The sequence below is a fragment of the Varanus komodoensis genome, unplaced genomic scaffold (assembly GCF_004798865.1).
Source record: "Varanus komodoensis strain SLA01 unplaced genomic scaffold, ASM479886v1 scaffold39, whole genome shotgun sequence".
In the NCBI taxonomy this organism is placed as follows: Eukaryota; Metazoa; Chordata; class Lepidosauria; order Squamata; family Varanidae; genus Varanus; species Varanus komodoensis.
The window spans coordinates 1,255,922-1,269,698 of record NW_025335922.1 but is presented as its reverse complement, the minus strand read 5'-3'; the positions used below and the strand labels follow the sequence as shown (position 1 = coordinate 1,269,698).

At 46.5% G+C, this 13,777-nt stretch overlaps 1 protein-coding gene across 1 annotated transcript in view; it reads right to left on the bottom strand.

Annotated features, from left to right (window-relative positions):
- CARD10 (caspase recruitment domain family member 10) overlaps window positions 1-13,777 on the bottom strand; it is a 41,498-nt gene that overhangs the window by 15,851 nt on the left and 11,870 nt on the right. Inside the window, exons 6-10 of the mRNA XM_044441172.1 lie at window positions 9,308-9,490; window positions 5,305-5,460; window positions 4,230-4,355; window positions 3,132-3,329; window positions 1,155-1,301 (exon numbers count right to left, since the gene is read on the bottom strand). Of these exons, the coding sequence (XP_044297107.1) occupies window positions 1,155-1,301; window positions 3,132-3,329; window positions 4,230-4,355; window positions 5,305-5,460; window positions 9,308-9,490 (810 nt within the window). The remainder of the gene's footprint in view (window positions 1-1,154; window positions 1,302-3,131; window positions 3,330-4,229; window positions 4,356-5,304; window positions 5,461-9,307; window positions 9,491-13,777) is intronic.

The window sequence follows — 13,777 nt, the reverse complement described above, 5'->3', positions numbered from 1 at the left end:
TACTCCACACTCGATCAGGAAGCTCACTCTCAGCCTATCCAACCTCAAGGGGTTGTTGTGAGGATAAAATGGAAAGGAGGAGGGGGATTCTGTAATCCCCCTTGTCTCCTTGCAAAAAAAAATCCCAACCAATCAAGCGAAGATCAGGAACTCTGAGAGTTACAATCCAAAACACCTGGATGGTACCACCTTGGACAAGGCGGGGCAGAGATCCGAGGGATGATGAGTACAAAATTATTAATGCCTTTGGATTTCCAGAACTCAGCTTAAAAACTGCAGTCTTTCTCTACCTTACAGTGCAAACGGAGAGGCTGAGAATTGTGACAATATCTCACACACACAATTTTCATTGCTTATTTATGTCCTGCCCAATCCCAAGAGTTGGGGTGGCTATCAGCAGTTTAATCACTGATAGGGGCTCATGGGCATTAAAGGACTCCTTAGAAGGTACATCACATAAAAGAGCCAGGAGGAGAAAGGTGGGGAGGGAGATCACCAATAGGTTAAAATATAAATCCAGAAGTTGTTTGGAGCACATGACTTACCTAATCCTAATCACATCCACAGAAACCTGTAGGACAGCCTTCCCTGACTCCAGTTCCCATCATCCCGCCAGAATGGCCATGTTTGCTGTACATGATGCAAGCTATAGTCAGACGCATCTGAATGATACCAGGCTGGGCAGGTGTAATTAAGGCATGCAGGTATTTTTATGCCTATTGCCCCCTCATTCCGAGACTCAGGAAAGCATGAAAAGAGGGGGCTTTTCTGGCAGCAACCCTTCCATAACTCTGGAATCCTCTTGCAAGGGAATCTTGCCTGGCATCTGCAAGACTCTTATTTCAGCAGCAGGCTACGCCTGTTCTCCAGGCTTTTAAAGTCTTGACCCCCAGCTGGCTGGCTACCTAGAGAATGCTAAGAGCTGCAAACATGTATAAGTCCCCTTAATTCCTATGGTCCTTGAGAGTGCATCCCAAGGGGCAGAGGACATCTCAGATTCCCCATCCTTGCACCTCTAGACTGAGTTATGACCTTAGGAAGGGAAATCCAAGAGGCCATCTCCCAGTGATGCTGCAGATTAGGCTAATGTTCTCCAGGTTGTCCAGTTCTACAAACGCAAAGCAACATCTTGGTGCACACAATCATCCACTTACCACATCTTGGCTTATATTGTCACAAGGAAAGGAGATGTCAGGGATGCCTGGAGTATCAAGAGCCCCATCATCCAGGGTTGAAGGCTTCTCTATCACACTCCAAGTGCTACTAAGGATGGAACACAGCGAATGGGCAGAGGAGCACATCTGGAAAGAGGTGAAAGAACAAAGGAGTTCCCAATGCGGCAGAGCATTCCTAAAGAAAGAGGCATGGAGGCTTAAACCGGCCTACAAACCACACTTTCAACCTGGAAGCCTGCATGAACCTGCATACTGCCATTATTTTAGGGAGCGGGGGAAGGAAGCAGGGTGTTAGATAGACCTCCCTTCCTCTTGGGACTCACACCACTGAAACGAAGCAGCTGCAACAGGCAATTGTGCCACAAGGCTGCACAACGGAGAGATGGTGACCAAAGCAAGGCTGGGAACCTTTACATACTTCCCTGGAAGTAAACCCATTGAACAGAGAGGAACTTACTTCTGAGTAACATATGGAGGTTTTCATTGTGCTTCTCAGAGCTAGTGCCACATTCAAAACTGGACCAGGCTCAGGGGCACTGTGGAGACAGGGCCCAGTGGTGGGGGGAACACTGACCACCTCTGCCCCCAGCCCCCACCCAGCCCAGGCTCCCGTTCCTTCTGAGCGAAGCTGCACTCCTCACGGCCAAGGGGGAAGGAACTCTTCCTGCAACCACCTGTTGTTCCTCATTGCGAAGGATTTTGGGATTCCTTGGCTGGCCCTTTGCTTTATGATAGGCCTGCTCCTGATGGAGAAAAGAACTATTCCAATGGGTTTGTTAGCATGGATCAACACAGCCCCCTGGATTTTGGGCTCTTCCCAGAGTGCAGCTGCAGGGACCATCACCATGAGTTGCCTACACCACTACACAGCACTGCAAAGCATGTTAGAGCAATAAGAGTTTAAGTCTTCTTTGCATTCCCTGCTCACTGCTCCTGTCATGGGACCAGAGGATGGGTATGGATAGCAAGAAGCTGGAAAGCTGGGCCAGAGGCTACTGGCTCTTCACCAGGGTGTAGGTCTCGGCAGATGTCCAAGGATGGCCAGCCCAGACTCCATGGCACTGAGGAATCAGGCTGAGGACAAAGACAGCACACCCTGCTATAGAAAGACCTTCCAGCACTAGCCCACACTGGCCACTCACCTGCCGGCACCTGACGCAGGAAAGCCCAACACAGGCCAGGAAAGAGCACGGGACCAGCACAGTCCACATAATGGGCAGTAAGGAGGTTTTCAGTTTGGCTCTCTGCAGAGTCAAAGCTGGCCTGCCACAAATCCCAGCCCATGGTGCATGCATTTGCCCCACTGGTGTATCTGGTCTGAGTATTAATACAAATCTACAAATCCTGTTCAGAGGAATACTGGGGTAACAACACACCTGCAGGCTCTGGGCAACAGAGTCACTTTCCCAATGCCTTCAGCTCTCTGAGGGTTTCCTTGCTGTGAACGGCCCAAAGAGCTCTGGCTATTATGAAGTACATGCATGAAATAATAATGAATGAAATAAAGGCAAGAACTATTGTCTATCTTCAGTCTGAATGGTGGCAGGAAGCCACTGCTATGTGGGAGGCAGTATGCCGACATACAGCTTGCAATGGCATTCTAGTTGTGGGCTTCCCCATTGCGGCATCCAGTTGACCACTGCAGGAAGAGAACACTGGATCAGATGGGCTTTTAGTCTCATCCCATATTTAAGCCTCAGCTCTTCTCATATTCCTAAGTCAAGGTGGCAGGCACAGAATTCCCAAGCTGTTGTCCACCCAGAAGCCACTCAGCCATCTAACTTGCTTATTTTCAGCCAGGTGGCTGCATCATGTACCTTTCAGATCTTGCCCTAGGCCCTGCTGCCTTCTAAAGCACATGTCAGAATAATCCTGGCATAGGTAGGCAGCAGTTACACATCGCTACGGCAGTTCAACCCGTTCCTTTCTATCAGTGACGTCCTTCTTTAAACACACCTTCTTGGCCAGGCCCCTGGTGCAGTTGCATCGCTGCAGCTGTGCTTCCAAGGTGCCAATCTTGCCTTCAGCTTGCGTAAGTTTGCTCAGCAACTCATCTCGCTCCTCCTCCAAGGCCCGGACCCGTTTACGGTACTGGTCCTTCTCAACAAGGCTTTGGGAGTATTGCAGCTGAATGCCATCTCGGCTCTGGATTGCCTGAAAGAAATGCAGCTCTGTAGGGGAGGCCAATATACCCCAGGCAGATGGGATAACAAGCAGAACTAAGCACACCATTGGCTTTTTTTTTTTTTTTGCTCTCTTTTTAAAAGCCAATTTCTGAATATATTGTACAAATTAAGCAACATTGTGTATATCTCATGCTACCTAATACATTTGTTTTTTAGTAGCCATGGAAGAGGAACACAGACAGAAAAAGGAATCTCTGCCCCCGATTATTGGGATATCTGGTACCTGGCCCCACACACTTTCCCCTGCCTGCCAAACATTTTGTGGTTTCCAGGCTTTTGCACATTCCCCCACTCCCCCCACCCACACAAACTGAAAGGCTGAATTGTCTCTCCCAAGGTTTAGTTCCTGCCAGTGAGAGCTCTAAACGAAAATAGGCTGGTATTCTGGAACTCCCCTTTGCCTTTGGCCCTGTCTGCCATGGCAATGCAACTCCCAAAGCTCCTCTTAAACTGGATTTGGCACTGAAAGAGGTGAAGCACCCCATGGTACGCTTTGTTTATTTTGAATTTCTGCAGGTCACCTTTTGGGACAATGTCTGCCCAAGACACTGAACAATCAGGCAAACATTCCTCACTGACATAATATTACATGAAGCCCAGCGCTTCCCCTGCAGGGCCATGCACTTCCATGGGGAGTTGGCGTAACAGGCTAGATCAAGGGCACAGGTTAGCAATTCCGTGCTTCCAGATAGCATGCCTCTCCTTTGTTTTCTGCTTTCTTTTGTTAATTGCACAGGCAAGGAAGGGACTGGAAACCACCACCTGTCTATAGACCTGAGCAGCCAAGGTTGATGACAGAGGGCTTGTACCATCTACCTGAGACTCCCACTTCTAACAAAGGAAAGATTTCAGGAGCTAAGAAATCCACCTGATCTCTTTCCTTCTCGATCTCATCCAGCTGAGCCAACACAGTATTCATCCTGTGTTTGTACAGGTCACAGTTCTTCTGCAGGGTCTGGTACTTCAACTGCAGATCCTCCACATCATGCAGGTACTGAGAGAGGGAAAGCAGAGAGCATTATACTTTCCAAGTACATATGTAAGGCTTACACTGAGGGAAGTTTAGGCCAGCAATCAGCGCTATCTCCAGATTTTTAAGGGTCCCTAGGAAAGGGACCTTCAGTAGCAGGATTCAGGCAGAATCAAGCAGTATCAAGCAGAAAAACAGAACATATGCAGATGTTTCCTGCCACTGCCACCTCTCAGGAACCACAATAGTCCTCAAACTGGGATTTAAGGCTTACAGGGTTCCTGGCCATTTTGAGCCCCAGCATCCCCTTTTCTGGCATGGATGGGGACCCTTTTTCCTGCCAAGATCTGCTTTATCTCTGTCAAAACCTAGCATGGTCCATATTCCAACAGTGGGCAGGGCCAGAGGCAGAAGTGGGTGGAGTTACAAATATGTCTCTCACCTTTGCTTGCAGCCAAAAGGGAATGGAGTACCAGCCTCAGAAACATGGAGCAGGGTTCAGGACCTGAGATGAGTCTAATGAACCAGACTGAAAAGTCTAGAGCTCTGCAGAATATCCCACAGTCCAAAAGTTCCCCAGCCCTGCATTAAAGATTGAATACATCCTAACCCCAGTGGGGAATTTGTCAACCTTTCTACACATGGCATTCATTGTGCATTCACAGTTCGTCACTTACAAGAGCTTTACACAATGTCTTCCTCCCCCAGGGCCTCTCTCATGCTTAACAATGATTTTAGTGTTTTCCCCCTTAAGATGTAAAGTCTGGTATATATGGGGATGGTGGCATGAAACTCTGGGGCATTTGCACAATTCTGTTGTGCCAGCAAGTTGTCAGGTAAAAGAAAACAGAGGAAGGCAGAGAAAGGAAAGCCCTGGGGGAGGGGGAGAATGTGAAGAAGCCAATCTTTCTTAGAAAGGAACTGCAAAGGATCTGGCTAGTTAAAAGCCTAAAACTTCACCAGTGCATCTTACCTTATCTCTCAGTTCCTCTGCCCACTGCAGTTCATTTTGCACAGAATCCAGTTTCTGACACAGTTCCTGTCGGTCAGCTTGTGCCTCTTTCCAGTCGTGCTCCAAAATATCTAGCAGGATCCTCTCAGAGCCCGGCACTTGGCCCTCACCTGCCTTCTAAGCAACAAAAGAGCACCATGACTTGATGCTGGGATGAGCTGCATCAAGGAGAACCTGATGAACTGGGCAAAGGGCAGCAGTCAGAACAGCGGGGCAATCCGCCGTATCTCCTTCGGGAACGCCAGAACAGAAAAATTGCCCTGCGTGTTCCACGCCCATCCATTGCGGGTGTTCAGGTCCTCTCCCACAGGCACGTCCACACTGCACCTTCACAGAGACTTCTGCCCCTCTAACCACCGAGGCTTCCCCTTGCCCAAGAAAGAATTTGGGGACTTTGAGCCTGCTGTGGGTGCTACTGAGATATTTCGGTTAGGGGTCCCTTCACTTTTGCTTAGGGAGAGAGGCAGAAAAGCCCTGCTCAACAACAACAGTTAACACATTTGCTGCCCTTTGAAATCAGCTGCCTGAAACATCAGCCTCGCCACGCCTAATGGTTGGGCTGGCCACCCTGACTCTGCTCTTCACTGTGACGAGTCGCACTGCCTGTCTATAGAGGCTCTCCATGACCAGGAGCGTTTATGCGCCAGACCTAGCTGTTCATATAGGTGTCCAACATCAGTGTGGAAGCTCCCCAGCCGTCCCGTTTCCAGCATGATGGTAGAGGTGGACACTGCAACAATGAGTTACCCCAGCAAAGTTCCAACAGCCATCAATGGATTGTTTCGTTGCTTACAGCATGCAGATCTCACCTGTTGTTGGGAACTAGGTTCCCCCTTCTCTCTTTCAAAGCAACAGACTGCTGTTTGATGACAAAAGTTCTTTACTTCCAAGGTACAATCAGCAATCTACAGCCAGCTAAGAAAAGGTCTCAGAGCATGCACAGAGCGGTTTGCCAAACCCATCCTAGAAACTATTTTTAAGAGCCCTCCTTTCGAGTAGCCCTTGACCCCACCCCTCTGGAGACAGGCCAGCCCCCCAGCTGTATGCAGCCCCTCCTCTCCCCTGCCCCCTCCCAGCTCTTCCACACCCTGAACACCTGGAAACCGTGGCCCTGAGATAAGCTCTTCCCCTCTGCCATTTCTATGTCTGGAGGGCTCATTTCCCAGGCCCCACCCTCCTCACCTGAAGAGTCCATGTCACCCTGAAATGCACGCCAAGAACAACTGCCTCTTTCCTTCCCAACTTCTTCCAAGGGGATTAAAGCAGGGCACATGGTTGTTCCCTCCTCCATTTTATCTTCCACTCATTCCATATGTTTATTCTTGCAACCACCCTATGAAGTAGGTGAGGTCAAAATATATTGACCTAGTGAGCTTTTGTGGTTGAGTGGGGATTTGCAACTTCTTCTCCGGCCTGGTTCAACTCAGGCTTTCCCAGCTTGGTGCCTTTCAGGGGTTTTGGCTTACCATTCCCAGCAAACCTGACCATCAGGCATACTAGCTGTGACTGATGGGAGTACAAGTTCAAAACCTCTGCAAGGCACTAGAATGGGGAAAGCTGCTAGAACCAATGAACCACAGTGGCATTCAAATCAGATAATGTAGAGCCCAGATCAGAGCTGGCAGCTGTAGTCTTGACCAAATTATAAATGACTGATATGAGGGCTCAGAGCAGGGAAAAATATGATTCTCTCTCCAAGATGAACTAAAGAGCCAAGCTGTGTCAGATTGACACTGTACAGTCAAAATGTCATAACTAAGCGATGCTTTATGGCTCATTATGAACACGGAGAAATGGGCTCATGTCTTCCAAGATAAAAACATTATAATTTCATACTTTATGGGACCAGTTCTGAAACCACTCTAAGTCAAAATTATACAGTATAATGGCAGTATCAACATTTTGCTGAGCATGTAATAGATTTATATAACTGATTGTATCCAGATGCTGCATTCTGAGTCAACTTCTTTCTTTTTCCCCTTTTTTCCCCACTCCCTTCCCAAGTAAAATTTATATATTCTTCTGGTTAAGCCTCAAGGTTTTATGGGGACAGAGAGACAGAATTTTGAACTGAGAACATATTTAAGCAGTTTTCTCCAGGATTTAAGAAGTAACACAAGTCATGAAGTTATGAGATAAAGTTGTAGAAACAGCATTAACAAATAAGAGATGTCAGAAACCATTAGAGTTCTGAAATATAGGATACCTTTTAAAAACACAAACAGAGTAACACTCTAAAATGACACGTCCACATATTATCCATAAGTAAGATGGAGAGGATTTTGCACCAGATACCAGCAAGCAGTCTCCCTCACTTGAACAGCTGAAATCCACAGCTGTTCACACCATCCATCGGTATTTTAGCAGCGTCTGAGCCAACACCAGAGGCCCTTCCTTTAAACATATTTTATTTTTAGCATTTTACGAACCCTGGCCCTGATCCAGCACTGGAGGCACTATATTTCATCTCCTGCGTAATATGTGGAGAGCACCTAGCTGGGATAGGCTATTTGCTGTAGAAAGTTGCTCTCTTCTGCACATCTCCCTTTCTGAAGCAAAGCATGGGAAATGCCCAGTTGAGGGGATACTGAGGTAGAATGTGAGCCCTGAAAGATGTGTGTGAAAGATGTGAGGAGAACGTGACATGTTTTGCAAAGACAAGGCATAATAATCACATGTCAAGATAGTCCAGGACACTGTGAGAGGGTGTCTCAAAAAAGGTTCTGCAAAAGTCCAGCTCCAGAAGTATCATATAGTCCTGATCAGAGTACAAGACTATCTTCAGGGGCCTTTGTCTGGGTGCCCTTGGCAAATGAGGCAAGCTGGACAACTACCAAGCTGAAAGCTGTTTCAGCCGTGGCATCCCGCTTGTGGAATGCGCCCCCGAGAGGCTTGCCTGGCACCTACATTGTGGTGCTCTTCAATACAAGGCGAGACACTTTTTATTCTCCCAGGGTTTTTAGTCCTTCAGCTTTAAAAAAAAACCATGTTGCCACTTTTAAAATTTTGCACTGTTACTGGTTTCTGCTTTGATTTATTCCATTCTGAACTTAGGTTGTTACATTGACTGGGTTTGGATAGACAGTAACTCAACATGACTTATAATATTACAAGCCACAGTGAGTTGAAAAGTTGCTCAAAGCCAGCACTGCTCCTTTGGGGTGGCTTTTAAAAGTCCCTCCCCATTGCCCATGAATGGTTGTAGGGTTTAAATAACCCACTGCAGGTAAGTCATTGTCAAACCAACATGTTCAAGAGTCCCTGGGTCAGAGAGGACAAAAAATGCTGTAGTTCTGATCAAGGAACTCTAAAAGATTACAGCTGGCAAAACATGGCTGCCATCATTTTCTCCCAGGCTTCTGCTGATGCAGGAGGGAAAGTACAATTGCTCAGGAGCAATCCTGTCTCCTTTTAGCATCAGCAAGAGAATTTTACCTGTAGCACACGATAAAATTCTCAGGAGGGATTAATGTGTCATGTGAACCCACCCATTATGTTTGTGTATGATACAGTTCCAAGGTTTCATTTTGTGAACTGCCCAGAGAGCTTTAGCTGTTGGATGGTACAGAATGGCAACAAATGAATAACCTTCTGGGCCCCTGTGGTTCTGCAGGTAAAATGGATCCAGGCTTTGTGGGTCAAAGGTGCCCTCTGGGTTCCGGTTCCAGCTCATGGCTGATGGGTGGTCTGCTAACCACAGCAGCAGCCCAACAACCCACGTTTACTAGATTCAGGCATCACAATCTGTCCCAGTGGATCCTCCTTGTGGCCTGAATATTCACAATAGCCATTGCCACACACCGCGATTCACCACAGCTTCAACAAGCTGCAGCAGTGATGTGAACCGGCCAGTGGCTCTCCCCATCCAGGAGAAGCTTACATGCCAGAGCAGAGATACTGGCGGTGATGCAACCCGTTTTCCCGTGTGCTGGCATCCAGGCAAACACCCGTGTTCGACAGGTACCTGCACTGCATTCTGCAGCTCCTGAAGTGAAGTCATCAGCCGCTGGTTCTCAGCCCGCAGCTCAGAGACAGTATCGGCAAGGCTGTGATCCTCCACTTCTCGCTGGGGAGCTGCCAGGGCCTGTTTCCTCAGCAAGGCACACTCCTCCTCCATGCCACTGACTCTGCATTTCAGTTGATCTACCTGAAAGGTGCAGGAAACAAAGATGGCTCAGAGCCACTGCACTGACCAGTGCTAGGGAAGCAGCAGGAGGAGGACACACGGGGCTTAGCTTGGAAAGGGGCCAACTCCAGAACAGGTTTTGAATGTGAAAGCTTGTCCTTAAAACACATAACTTTTTTAAAGGGAATACATCTGAGCATGGAAAGAGTGAATTTCTGACCCAACGACTCATCTGCCATTTCTGGAGACAGAGCTTCAAGGTGTACAGAGTGTCCTGGAAGACAGTGTCCTCCAGATGTATTGGACCACAAATACCATTATCCTCAGCCAGCACGGTCATTAGCAGCACTGGCTGGGGGTGATGGGAGTTGTACTGCAGCTCATCTAAAGAAGGATATAAGATTTCCATACAATCATTTCACTTTTTGAGGACACATTCAGGATCACTTAAGAAGAAAGGATATTTGGAAGAAAGACTTATGCAAAACAAAAAGAGCAAATTAAACTAATCTACTCAAGAGTGTTAATCGGTTGCTAATCCACTGTATCTACTTTGGTTTTATCATAGAACTGAGAAATGAACATTATACAAGAAGCATTGCCTTTCCTGCTTTTCCACCAGGAGTCAGTGTGGTATGACAAGTAGTGTGTCAGAATGGGGACCAGGAAATCAAGGTTCTAGTCCTCACTAAGTCATGAAGCTCACTGGGTGACTTTGGGCCAGTCACTCATTTGCAGTTTAACCTACCTCACAGGGTTGTTGTGAAGATAAAAATGGAGTAGAGAACAATGTAAGCTGCCTTGAGCTCCTCACAACAGGAAAAAGGTGGGATATAAATGTAATGTGGATGATAAGGATAATAGAGAACCTCTAGGTAGCAGAGCGATGTAGTGGAAAAGCAAGAATGCACAACAGGAAATTGCACTTTCTTTCATTTCACAGTGAAATGCTGCATTTTTCTGCTGTAAGAAAAACTCGCCAGAAGTTCTGGTTAGACACAGAAGCAAAACTGGAGGGTCACGACATCATCTAAATAATCCATTAGCAACCGTGAGCAAGGAAAGGTGTGCACAATAAATGCCTCAGGAAGCCCATTATTTATCCTTTTGTGTGTTTTCTCCACTCTACAGGATTCATGATCAGAATGCTATAAGAATAGGACTTTTTCCCTTCCTTTTCATGCCTACTTACTGATGCTTATTGGCAGCTAAAGGAGCAAGGGAGGAGCAGTATCTTCTTGGATGCTTGCGGTGCCTCCACAGCACAGCACAAGCTCAGGGCTGATCCACCTTCCCCAGCTCCAGGTGCATAAGACAGGCACAGATTTGTCCTATTTTCCAGTAGTGTGAGGGAACTCTTGCCATGATATACAAAATAAGCCTGTGGACCTGAGCCTTTGACCACAACATCATACCTGGGAGGATGCACTCCTAGAACTGCCATTTGTAAGGAATGTGTGAGAATTCGAGAAAGGATATCCCTTCAAGGAACAAACAGAAAACTACACTGCAAGGTAGCGACAGAGATTCCCAGAAACGATCCTAGCATCCCCCAGATGTGGTGGCCTGGAACTACCAACATTTCCAGCCAGCACGGCCATTGATGGGAGATGCAGTCCCACACACCCGGAAGATGACAGATTGAGGAAGCCTGGTTTGCAACACCAGATGGAGAGTTGCAGCAGGTGGAGGAAGCGAGCGGCAATCAGAGCTGGGCAGGATGGAGAGAGAAGGAACAATGCACAGCAATGCAGTGATCCTTTTTGAGTCATCCAAGGCACAGCCATGCCCCATTACATAAGCCAGTCTCAGTGTTATGGCTTTGCAGAAGGAGCTGTGAGGACTGCAGAGCTGTTCTAACTTTGAAAGGGCCAAACCTTAGAACAAAGGAAGTCACGTCCCTGGTCCATCTGATCCAATATAGTCAACACTGTTAGGCAGAGGCTCTCTAAAGTTTCAGGTAGAATGTTTTTCCAGGCTTGCCTGGAGCTTTGGTGGATTGAACCTAGAACCTAGAAAGCATGTGCTGTTCCACTGAGCTCCTGGTGAACATATGAGATTGTCCTGGGTAACTGTGAACCTATACAACAGATGGATTCTATTGCATATGCCTGCATATCTCTGTTGAGCAGGAGTTACACTGTGTGGAAAATGTGTTTGCAAGAACCAGATGTTGTTGTTACCTCACAAAAAAGAACAAAGCAGTAACATTCAGCTGTACAAATTGAGTGCTGAAAACAGGCGGCATTTTGGCCCAAATTAAGCAACAACAGCCTACTGAGATATTAATTCACCCACTCATTCCTGCTCTCTCTCTAGGCCCACTTCCACTTCGTTCCTGCACTGCCACAACAGAAAGCTCAGAGAGAAATTAAGATATAAGTGAATGGGAAGGATATAAATTTAGGAGTGAGAAGGAAAGCTGTACTGCAAGACAGTGGTGAGTGAGAAGTCTGTGATTAGAATTTCCCATGCCAGAGACCGGCCCTACAGCAACTTCAGAAGGCTTGTAATCTAAGCACAGTTATGAACAGGTGAGCTCATGATGGAGCGATCCCGGCGCAGACAGACAGCGGAAATAGGTGTGTCAGTTGCCCAGAACAAAAGCAAGGAAACCAAGGCATGGTCCCATACATTCCTTCAACTATCTAGAGTGAAAAAATCTGCCTAGGCTGGGGGTTTGTCATGTGAGCACTCTGTTCTCCCACCCACCCTCTAGCTAAGTGAATCTTGGGCTGTGCTTCACACAGAGAACCTGCACAGTCACTGAGAAGGCATTAGCCAGGATTGCCTAGCTAAAGTCTTAGAAAAATGCTCAGAAGACAAAGGGGGATTAAGCCTGCTATATGCTTGCATGCACACTTTCACACTCAAACCAGAAGACAGAATACTTTGCCATTGGTACCTACATGGAAAAGATCAATATTGTGGTTCAAGAATCTCAGGAATGTCAAACTTTCACTACCTTCATCTCTTATACACACGCACACCCCAGTTCGTACAAGCATACATTTTAGCAACAAGAAATAAGTAGGACAGATGCTTTAACTGTGGCTTCATTCAATTATAGCTGATAAATGAAACTGGTCATCTAATTTCACCAAGAGATGGGAACACAGAGGCAACCTTCACTTCCATGTTCCTCTTGGTCACAGAATGCTCCAGATATTCCAACTTCAGAGCGTTACAGGTATTCCCACAGGACCATGCCTTGGGTGTAGCTATAGGCATGCCTTCAGGCCTCACATAAAATGCTAAGAAGTACTGCTATTTTTATTGAAATTTTTAAAAGTTGCTAAACCCTATACCTTTAGGGACACAGGAGGAAAAATGTTGGAATAACTGGAATAATATAAGACAAATGATGTTACATGTGCTTCCCAGAGCAGAAATGTGCACAGAAGCACAACCCAGAAACACTTCCCCCATTGTGGAGCATGGATCCCACACAAAATGGCATGCTGCTGAGGTCTGGCTCTACCAATTGGCAGAGTGGTACGGCCATGTCAGATGACAGACATGGGCAGGCAGGGAGCTGTGGTGAAGCTTCCAGTTCTGAGTTGTATGAGCAGCACAGCTTACCCTGCACCTCTTACACCAGGAATGGGCAGCATAAATGATGGGGAACGCTTGGCTCCAAAGTACCGCAATTGAGAAGGATCTTGGGGTTGTTGTAGCTCACAAGCTAAATATGAGCCAACAACATGATGCAGCTGCAAAAAGGGCAAATGCTGTTTTGGACTGCATTAACAGAAGTATTTGTTAATTGTTGTTATTTATTTGTCGTTATTTGTTTTTCGGCGCCAGGCAAAGACCTTTTTATTTAAGCGTCATTTTAATTGTTAATATTATTTGATTTTATCTGGCCAAGGCGACTTATTTTATATTGTTATTTTTTGTATTTTAACTTAATGTTTGTATTTTACAAGCATTTTAACTTAATGTTATGTTAAGTTGTTTTAACTTATTGTTTGTATTTTAACTTAATGTTGTGAGCTGCCCCGCGGCTTTGGCGAATGGGGAGGCATAGAAATGTTTTAATAAAATAAAATAATAAATAAGTATCACTTCCAAAACATGTGAAGTACTAGCTTCCCTACACTCAGCACTAGTCAGACCACACCTGGAGTACTGTGCCCAGTTCTAGGCACCTAAGTTTTACAAAGTTGCAGGAAAGCTAGAAAGGGTACAGAGGAGGGCAACAAGGATGAATCAGGGACTGGAGGTGAAGCCCTATGGGGAAAGATTGCAAGAACTAGGTATGTTCAGCCTCAAGAAAAGAAGACTGAGGGGTAATATGATAGCACT